General features: G+C 34.5%; 1 protein-coding gene across 2 annotated transcripts; it reads left to right on the top strand.

Annotated features, from left to right (window-relative positions):
• The first annotated feature begins 1,558 nt into the window (after positions 1–1,558).
• On the top strand, positions 1,559–10,403 carry LOC149425057 (zinc finger Y-chromosomal protein-like). Of its 2 annotated transcripts, XM_089650933.1 has the most exons (10): positions 1,559–1,850; positions 2,814–2,990; positions 3,071–3,610; positions 5,119–5,243; positions 5,410–5,520; positions 5,663–5,758; positions 5,895–6,068; positions 7,848–8,040; positions 8,216–8,368; positions 8,535–10,403. In XM_089650933.1, the coding sequence occupies exons 1-10, from the start codon at positions 1,731–1,733 to the stop codon at positions 8,625–8,627; spliced, it is 1,782 nt and encodes a 593-aa protein (XP_089507059.1). In that variant the 5' UTR covers positions 1,559–1,730; the 3' UTR covers positions 8,628–10,403. The 2 variants fall into 2 exon arrangements, with proteins under 2 accessions (XP_089507059.1, XP_089507060.1); XM_089650934.1 differs by having other exon boundaries at positions 1,559–2,990.
• The last annotated feature ends 666 nt before the right edge of the window (positions 10,404–11,069 follow it).

Below are 11,069 nucleotides of genomic sequence, written 5' to 3'. Positions count from 1 at the left end.
AGAGAAAGCTAGTGATGGGTATGATCGAAATATCAACAGGGATCAATAAATGCTGACAGAGGTGCGTTTATTATTTATTTGCAAACCAAGGTTTTCGAGAAAATGTATAAATTTAAAAAGGTTGGCTCAAACAGGCACTTAACGGAAAAAAATCAAGCCGCTCGCAAACTCGTGATTTAGCTCGAAGTCCGGTTGGAGTCCAAAAAAAAGATCTTTCACTTTTCACTGGGTATATAATTTTTTCTTGCTAAATCTAAGTTAACTTCCCCGCACTTTGGTTTGTACATATGAGTCGAATGAAGTCGAAGTCAATAACATGTTGATTTTTTAACACTAAACATGTGGTAATAAGTAGTGAATCGCAGAAAATATTGGGGACGCCCGAGGAAGGCTTAACGCATTATCACTGTACTGAAATAATATACGGAGTCGAATTAAAGACCATATAACGTAGTTTATTTAACAGTAGATAAAAATATGGTATACAGAGCATTGAATTGTAGAAACAGTCGGGGACGCCCGAGGAAGAAATTATGCACTATCTCTGCACTGGAATGATAAACAGTCGACATAATGTTTTTTTTTAAACAAAAACAATGTGGTGTACAGAAATAAAAGGCAGAAAGAGTCGGGGTCGCCCGAGGAAAACATGGCGCAATCAAGTGAAGCAAATACTTGTGTATGGTAAAATAAGGCGTATACAATGACCGAAGAAAGGGGTGTAAGGAGAATGTATGACATGGCGCGATCAAGGGAAATAAATACATACCTACTTAATACCATACTAAATCAAATCAAAAATCAATCAATAAAAAAGGCTCCAGTATTTGTGATTTGTACAGGGCTAGCAATTGTATAACATTAAAGTATCTTCAGACCTTGTACAGTACGCCCAGTTTCTGAGGGGCTTATTTGACTCTGGCTACCATGGAGCCCCCATGACTTAGCTGAACACTAATAGTTACACCAAGCGTATTGATGGAAGGCATGTTGGGAAGTTTGTTTTCATCGAAGGAGACCAGATTGTCATTTCGATCTCTTTTAGACGTTATAAGACATGATTGGGTCTTTGAAACATTAAATTCACCTAGGTTATTCTTTCACCAAGAGGAAACCATATCGAGGTATATAATATTGCAAAAATTTGACAATTAGCAAAAGTAATTGCTTGGTTTCAAATACATTTTATATTATATTAGCAAGCACAATGTACCTATGGAATAATATAGCGTTTGTCAAGCAATCCGATGCTATATTTAACCTCTCAGATTTGAGAATAGATTTACGTTTTCATATGTATTCTTACGTTTCACAACTATTGTCTCGATTCCTTGTTTGATGACGTTTTAGACTGTGTTTTCGAATGATTTTTGACATAATCGATTTATCAATGACGATGAATCGAAATATTTCGATGCGCACGAAGATCGAGAAAATCATCGATTGTGCCCATCGCTACTACGCCATTTTTAATTCAAATCCATAGATAATAAGAATTATTATATCTTGTGTATTGTATATGTTTATGAATTGTCTATTTTATATTATGACAGTTTGACTGAGAGTGGCATTTAGTTAGACTTATTATGGACTTATTTATGCGAGTGGTTTATTTATGTTTATGAGTTTGACATTGTTTACGTTTTATAAAAACTACAAAATAAAGCGACCACTATAAATGATTACAAAATTTTGGTCATTTTCCGCTTCAGTATTAAAATTATCATAAAATGTCGCAAACTCGTTGCCGGCTCTGTTTAGAAGTGTCTGAGGATCTTATAGATATTTTCGAAGAGTCCTGGAAATCAAAAGATTTACAAACGAAAATAAGCAACCTTTTTTCGTTTTTGGTAAACCAAGTTACTATTTAAGTTATCATTTCCCTAACCGCTGCACGTTTAGATACAGATTTTGAAAATTACACTTAGTTTCAACTTAATTACTACAAGAAACTATGGACGCGGAGAGAGTTGGTAAAAGATGCATTATAATAACATTTTTATTCAATCAATGTTCAAAATTTATCTTAGGCTGATTTTAGTGTCACGCTCACCGTCAGCGCTTATAGATCAGCGCTGAGGCTCAGCGTGGCTCGTTTCAGTATCGTACTGACCGCCTTACTGTACAGTCGAAGACCAAAATGCGAAGTGTATTAGTTATTACTGCTTTGTACTACCTATCCAAAAAAAATAAAAACCGGCGACGACGAAGACTCCGTGTTCATCCATTGATTGAGCAGAGAGCCGTTGCTGGAGACTTTGTCTTGTTATATGGCGAACCTCATCGATAACTCGACCTGTATCCACTTCGCGATTCGCCATGACTGTACACGCGATGACGTCTGCTCCGCTCGACACTAGAACGCTCGCTCAAAGCAGAGGCGCTCGTGCGATCGTCAGCGCCGACAGCTACGCGGCGCCGACGCGCGACGCGTACGGCCGCGTAGCCATCAGCGCTGACCACCTTGCGCGCTGATAGCTACGCGTCATTCAAAAACGCTTCCTAGAAGTTCATATATCTCGACCATCAGCGCCGACGGTGCGCGTGCGGTCGGCGTGACACTAAAATCAGCCTTATAAGACAATCTCTTTGCCACCTTTTCAGTATGGAGTGACACTTGCGAAAATTTCATTTCAATCTAAATTACCCAAACTGAGAACCTATTTTGGGCATGTAAATAGTTGTTACTTGTAGTCATTGTTGAAACAAAGTGTAATTCCATAATCTGTGCCCGAAAGTGTGGCGGTTAGGTAAATAATTACCGAGGTGTCTCGAGAGTTATCTTTAAAGCGTTTTTATATATTTATTTACAGATTCAGCGAAATGACTTTCTCCGATTTGTATGTATTCAGTGTAAAAATTGTGTCATTGATTTTTACAATTTCTGTCAGAAAGTTAAAGAAACACAGATATATCTATCACGAAACGATAAAAAAAATGAAATTTATCAGGAAAAGCGGAACAGTAGTTTGCAAATTAATCAGCATCAGGTTGGATTTCTTTTTGAATAAACAAATGCTTTCACATAGCATTCTTTTCATCCGTTTTTGACATTGCTAAACTTTTTTAGGTTGATCAAGAGTATTTTATTGAAAATACACAACTTATTGGAAATGGAAGTATTCAATTAGTCAAAGATGAGCAAGAATTGAAAATGTGTGATACCAAAAATCCTACCCAAGTGAACACACTGTCGGTCTGTGCATTACTGGGGCCAGAATATCGGGCTGAATTTATAGATGACAAAGAGTACCTCGACCTAAAAATTGAAGATGAGGATGATGGGCAGTCTGTACATGGAAGTATTCTGAATGAGCTCGACAGTGATAATAATTTACAAACATATAAAGAATTCAATGAAAACGCTGGCCAGCCATATCACAGTAAAACATTAAAAGCAAAAAAAAAATTAAGTGATTGCAAACTTTCTAAGAAAGTTGAAAAACAATTGATTATTTCAAATGAGTCCTCGTTTCTTTTTCCCGTGGAATTAATAAGAGAAGGGAAATTGATTATGAAAGGAGCCCCCTTAGATCAATTGATTTATAAATTTTATAATATTCAATGTGATATATGTACGAATCTGCCAAAATTTAAAAGAATTTCGAAGGTGAGTTGAAATGTATCTGCTGTCAGAATTGTTAATTGTGTACAAAATTAAAAACAGCTTTCATAATTTTTGTGAGACTAACTTTGATTTTGGAAAAATGTGTAAGATTAACGATACGTAAATATCGTCTGCTGAGAACCATAAGTCTGAAATTCACAATCTGGAGAAAATCATGTCTGAAATTTTGCTCAACCAAATGGTCTTGTTAAAACTAAGTGCAAGTTAGTCATGGTATCAGTCTCCAAAAAATATATTTTTAAATTGTAGTTTTGCCTCTTGCTTAAATTTCGAGGCAATTTTTTAGTGTCATTGGTTACTTAACCTCTGTAGCGCCAAGATGTTGACGATAAAATGATTTTCGTATGTTTGGTTTTGAATTTCATTAAAAAAAATCATACCTCTGCACATTGACAAGAAAACAAATAAACCATCAACTGTAATTTAAAGCCAAAGAATGTACCTATATTTCGTAATTTATAACAATACGAATGACTATTTTTAATTAAAAAAATTTTATAATGTACTTACGGAAACTTCAAAAATCACTTGTTCGTCAATAAATAATTATTCAATCGTAATTTATCACACCAATAATTCTCCTAGATTAATACAAATTGTATCTACGTCTTTGTTATGAATCACTCTAACTGAATTAGAATTAACAATCACGTAAGTTACGATTTTACAATAATTTAGGAAACGCACTGAAAAAGTAAAATTTTGTCAGGTGGAAATTTAAACTTAAAGTTCACCTTAACATCTTATTTTCATTTTAGGACTTTGAAATAACTTAAAGTAACTAACTGAAATGACTTTGAAATTGAATTCAATAACGAATACACTGAAATACAATACATAACAGAATTTGTGTAAAATAAACATTCACGGGAATTTTTAATGCAACGACAAGACGGCATTTCAAAACTGAAAAACAATATTTTTATTAGCGCACTGTGTACTGATCTATTGAAAAATGGGGAAACCAATTGCTTTGTAAAACTGTTCACTGAATATTGCAGTTACGAAGATGAAGATTTTTTTTATATATCTCTTCAAATTGACTACCTTTTGGCCAGCGTTAGCTCTTGGGTTTTGCAAAATGGCCAAAATATGGCCAAATAAGCTCCAGTGGAAGGCGTCACTGAAGCGTTTTACCGAGATATGTTTTTATTGTCAGAAAGGATACCAGCGAATGTTTAAATATGTCAAAAAGAAATATAAATCACAATCATTAAAATAAGTCAATGCTCAGCAAAAACTGACATGCACCACTCCCAGTCTCAAAGATGAGGTCATTTTTTCCTCTCTCCCATGGTGTATGTCCAGCGCTAGTGACAAGGAGTTGAGATAATGCTTTCATCTCTTTTGCATGAAAAATCATTCATTTAGGGGTAATTTGGAAGTCAGTCGAAAATCGTTTTGTTGTAGTTTGGCCCCTATAATTCTCAGTAGGCGTTATGCATCTATTTTTTACTTTCTACTTCTTAAAAATTAACCTTTAATTTCAGTTGATGAAACACTATTCGGGATTTCATGATATGCCAGGATATTTAACTTGTTGCAACACTCGTTTGCATAATCATCGCTCTATTTATCTGCATATGGCAAAACACTTGCAACCCTCTGCATTTGAGTAAGTGTACTTCTGTTATTATTTATTTCTATTTGCTGAACTAGAACAGCTCGCCAAATGTTCCCAAATCTTCAATGTATATAAATCTCATTAGTATTTTACTTAGCACCATTTAGGCAAGTTGTACTGAAATATTAGTGAAGCTCTAATAATAACATTATTTCAGATGTCCGATTTGTAAAAAAGCAGTAACTCGTCCACACACCTTAAAATTGCACATGCAGACTCATTTACCTGAAGCCGAGAAGCTGCACAAATGTGATAAGTGCAATCAAAGGTTAATTTATTGCATTAATTATTTATTACTACTCCTTTGCAGATAAAATTAATTATTTTACAATATAAAAGTATGGATTTAAAATAAATTCAAAAGAATGTTTCTAAAAATACTACATATATATATATTTATTTTTTTACAGTTTCAGTTATGTAGGTGGATTGAAAAGCCATCATAAATCTCATCATGTTCCAATAGAAGAGAGAAAAATGTTTAATTGTAATATATGCGGAAAAGGGTTAGTCTTATACTCCAATTTTTGTAATATATACTTAATAATTTTTATAGTTTGCACCAATGTGGATGTGGTAGAGTTTATTGTTTTAAACATTATGACTGAATTATTGATAGTTAATAATTTAGATAAATTCCAGATATACATTCAGATCAACCCTGACAACACACATGAAGACCCACCAGTCTAGTTCCAAGTTCTTGTGTGCGGAATGTGGTAGAACTTTACAAAGTAAATCAGAGCTCCGCTGCCATATGCTCACCCATGATCAAACTGGCAAAAACAAGGTTCAGTGCAAGCATTGTGGATTTATGTGAGTTCACCATTTTTGATCTACTTTGTCCCCGTCCCTAACTTAAAAAAGCGGTTCCTTAAATTCTAAATATATTTTTTGAATCAAAACCCCTATTATGTTTAGAGAATTTCTTCAGAATGTTTTATGATACATGCATATTATATTTATAGAAAGTAGAGAAAAGTTCATCAATGCCGGGTACATGTCAGCTCATTTATATATATAAAAGCTATATACCTACCCGGTTTGGTTTTCATCAGAGCTTACAGCCTCTCTTCAGCAAAAAAAGAGTCAACACAAAAAATTCAAACAAAGTAAATCCATAAATGATTATATAATCTTTAGCGAAACTAGGAAAAAATGTAAAGATCTTTCCAAACAATGTTACAAAATGTACATAACCTCTGTCACTGACACTGTCTTTAAATCCAAAAACCTTTGGAAATTCTTAAAAAAATGAACAATGAAAACACAGACTACCCGCCAATAATGCAAATGAATGGAATCAGTGCAAACAATACACAGGATATTGTAAACCCTTTTTCGAACTTCTTCAAAAATGTATATGATGAAGACACTCCAGATGATAAAATACCCGAATACAAATTTAATATGACGACAAACTTAATAAACCGCCAAATCACACAAAAGTGTTGCGAACAAAAATTACTTTCCTTAGACACTGACAAATCCGCTGGCCCAGACAACATTCCACCAATATTCCTCAAAAAATGCTCTAATACATTATCTAAACCACTCACATTACTATTTAACCGTCTCTTGTCCCTTGGACATTTTCCAGACCGCTGGAAATCTAGCTTCATTACACTGTACTTCTACAAAAAAGGAGACGATACTGACATAGCCAATTATCGTCCCATTTGTATACAGTCAGTACTGCCAAAGCTTTTTGAATTATTTTTTATTTATTTCAACAATACTCCTAAACACATCATGTAAACCTACAAATAGCTGTAATTTTCTGTTTTTGTTTCTTGTGTTTGTATGACTTGTTGCATAGCTTTTATCAAATGTAATTTTATTCTTATTTTTTATGTTTCAAAGTATCTGTCAAATTAAAATTATACTACCAACCATGTAAAAGCCCTCTGGGCGTTAAATAAATAAAATTATATATATAAATTCAGCAAGCGTATGTTCGTGCTAGCAAAACTCGGTGAGTTGTCAACCGATTTCGATGATATTTTCAAAGTTTGTTCTTATTAGTGCCAGTAGTGTATAGAGAGTGGTTTGAAAGATAGAAGAAGTCGGGGGCGCCCGAGGAATACTTAATGCAATATTTCTGCACTGGAATGAGATACAAAGTCAAATTAATGTCGATGTAATGTAGTTTTTTTAACAGTAATATTGTGCTCACTGCTGTGAGTGGTGGAAGAAGTCGGAGACGCCCGAGAAAGACATTAGCAATAGCGAAGCATTGCGGGGTCCACTAGTATGTTATAGATTTTATTCTACAGATTTTTTGTATCCACAAAAACTACACTAGTCACCACCGACCGCAAATTTATCCATGTCAACCTGTAACTATTTGTAATATTCATCGCTTTATAGATGTGTAGCAAATCTATTATATTCACCCTGTCAAAACTTTTTTTATCTATTGTTTACTAATTTTGTTTTAACATTACCATTCTGAAATAACAGGTTCGCTGCCACACAATTTTGAGGACGTAAACAAACTAGAGCTGAACGTTCCCACGGTGGCAGCGAACCGGTTAAATATATTTTTCATTAATTTTGTCCATGTCTGTCTTATAATGTTCTATTGACTTTTAGCTGCAAAAACCTTCTCTGTCTGAGGATACATGAGAAGCGCCACACTGGGATAAAGTTTACATGCAACGAGTGCCCGTACACAACTCACAGAAAGCAACAACTCAAGGAACACACTCGCATTAAACACACTGACGATAAACCATTCATTTGTGTTGTATGCGCAAAATCCTTCAAACTTAAAAGTGTTCTCAATGTACGTTTGATAAGCTCATACTGCTGCGGGCGATGAAATAAGGAACTACAGATCTCTAAAAAAATTGTACTAAATAAACTATAGTTCCTAATTTTGCCGCCAGCAAGCTCTCAGTGGCTAAATTATATTATGCGAGTATGAATTATTTGTGATGTTCGCATTTTTAAAATTACAGAACCACATGGCTAGGCATACCGGGGAGGCTAAATATAACTGTCCGTTTTGCTCGAGAACATTTGCTTCATCTAGTAACTGTTATTCTCATCGTAAAAGAATGCACGCAGATGAATACAAAAATGAATTAAATAAAAAACTGAATGAACGTTTTGTAAGTAACACAATTTAATAACATTTTGTATTTTTTTGATCAACTCATGAAAATGATCAATATAAAACATACATTTTAATATTTTTTCCAGTTGATACAAATTGGTCAGGAATACTTGATGATAAAAAATTAATAATTTTAAATGACTTATTTTTATTTTTTACAGAAAAAAGTCGAATTGTCAGAAAGTGATACAAAGGAAGAAATGGAAATTGACAATATTCATAAATTAGCAAGGGAATATTTGCGGATGGCGTAAATAACAACCGGTAGTGTGAGTTGAATAAGAACTACTTATTCATAAAAAGAGAATATAAAACTGATTTTTTATTTGTATTAATGATAGAATTATTGAGTGGTGGTAATTTTTATGATTGATCTTTGACAGAAAGAAAACTTATTTATTTTTAAGCACTAAACTTATATTATAATTTATGGAATATATACATTTCTGAAACAAGTAAATTAATTAATTGTTATAACAGTTTCAAAATGTAAAATATATTGGAGAAATTGATTTGAATTTCATACTTAGGAAAACCAACCGATTTTTAATAATAAACTTACAAACAATACAAATAAAATCTAATGACAGATTTTCACATAGACATCAAATTATAACAAAAAACTAAGGTTCCAGTACCAGTGGGCAATTGTAAATAATAAAATAAGATATAAGAACACAATAAATGACAACATATAAAAACAAATTATCCTGACTAAACGTCAAACAACCCATCCTAAGAGCAATAATCACTAATAAATACCTACAACTAGACTGAATAAATGTTTATAAAATAAATGGTATGCAAATGAACAAGATTCAAAGCAACATGATAACTTGCAGTATGTTATTAAAAATAATTCAATGTTCGCTAGGATATATTTTTTAAATGTTCTTGAATTACACGAAAATATGTCAATATGTACCATTAAAATTATTATTAAATAAGTTACACACTCTGATCATAAAATCATTTTGTCTGTTATTAGTAGAGCATTTATCAAAGATGATTTATCTCCAGTTCTATTTCCAATTTAATATTTTTCACTCCAGTAACCCCTAATCTAATTTCATATACATTTCTGTGAAGTGTGTTTTCAGTACGGCACTATCTCACCAATCCGCCACACCAAAAACCTGGCAAGTGTCCAATTAGTGAAAGCGGCAGATTATAGTTATAGACGGCGGTGTAGTAACCGAGTGTGCAAGAGTAAGGCAATCGTCCCACGGGTCGGTAAAGAATCCACAAAAGCTGATTGCGGTATATTGAGAACCCACCGATCCATATTATGGGTGTTCGGGGGTAAAGTGCGCTTACTTCAGGAGGTGATTCTACATGATGGTAGAAATAAAAAAAACAACTTTTTTTCCCATTCAAAAATATTTTCCCACACAAACAATTCAACTTTTTTTACCTAAAAACGTTGGAATTTTGGAATCATATCATGTAGAATCACCCCCTGAAGTTAGTGCACTTTACCCTCGAACAACCTGTATTTGTATTATACAGCTAGTGGTACCAGGATTCAGTTGGCATTTGATATTTACCGCTTCACCGCCAATATTACATAATGAACTTCTAATTATCATTTTTACCAATAACATTTAGTCAAAAATGATTTTTAATATTCTTAAGAATTTATTATTTAGGCACATTAATGATATCACTTTACTGAGCTACAATCTACATAGCTTATTTGCCGTGTGCAGAAATCATGTAACATACCTCACCCAACATGACTCGGTTTTTGTCAATTCCCTACCGACCTGTGGGACGACTGTCTTAGATAACCCAACCTTTGTTTACATTAGCTCCACATAGTCATCTTTGGGGATGCTGCGGGGAGGTTCTTTTTATGGAAAAGAAGGATAGGACAGGATTTTCTAGGAAGGAAAAAGGGGTGGATAGGAATCTGGGGGTCAATATGTTAAGGAGTGACGGACGTATGACTGCATCCTTCCCACTGCGGTGCAAGGCAAGAGAGTCCGGATGAAGAGGTCAAAAGGTCTCCATCAACCAGTCTCTTCCGATTCGGCCCGCTGTTACGATTGTTATATAAGATTTGTAACAAGGTGTGTGTGCATCACTTTACTTACATCGCATCTTGATGTGTGGGACCTTTAAGTACCTACACATTGTCATTTTGCTATTGGTCAAATTGACAGCCCTGGAATTCTGACTTGGAGAGTTGCCAAACCTGAGGGAGCAAGGATCTGTGATTTGCATTGGAAGCAGTGGCCATTCTTTGATCACCAGCCCAGAGCAGCGGGCATTCCTCTTGGCTGGCACTCACCAATTTTTGTGAGCATCAGCTTTGCATATGGAGCATTGACCATTGGATTGATGAAATCGGATGGCATCTGCCGATCCTGATTGATTAAGAGGGACCCTTTTGGAGACCAGCAGGGTGAGGCTGTTTTGCATTGGACAAGATTATTTTTTGGATAAATTATAAACTGGGAGTTGCCGTGAAGAACCGGAATCTACTACTTCTGGTATCACACCTTCATTTTACCTATGCAAGCCCTTTGCCAGACAGATTATATCAATGATACTCAACCTTTTTCTTCTGCGGGCCACATTCATATGTTTGTAAAGCTACGCGGGCCGCAGCACTATACTGGGCAGTGTTGCCAACGGATCTTGGCCTAATGTTCTTGGCCACATATTCTCCACAAATATTCTACGTGAGCTTG

The sequence above is a fragment of the Hesperophylax consimilis genome, chromosome 3, assembly GCF_061612785.1.
Source record: "Hesperophylax consimilis isolate HC1 chromosome 3, BYU_Hcon_1.0, whole genome shotgun sequence".
In the NCBI taxonomy this organism is placed as follows: Eukaryota; Metazoa; Arthropoda; class Insecta; order Trichoptera; family Limnephilidae; genus Hesperophylax; species Hesperophylax consimilis.
Note: the sequence above shows the minus strand (reverse complement) of the source record. Positions and strands in the feature narration are given on the sequence as shown.

Excerpts from the sequence above, each read along its gene's own strand:
- LOC149425057 (XM_089650933.1), top strand. The coding sequence starts at position 1,731 with ATGTCGCAAACTCGTTGCCGGCTCTGTTTAGAAGTGTCTGAGGATCTT. Across the intron at positions 8,041-8,215 it reads AACTTAAAAGTGTTCTCAAT|AACCACATGGCTAGGCATAC; the intron begins GTACGTTTGATA and ends TTAAAATTACAG. Across the intron at positions 8,369-8,534 it reads AAAAACTGAATGAACGTTTT|AAAAAAGTCGAATTGTCAGA; the intron begins GTAAGTAACACA and ends TATTTTTTACAG.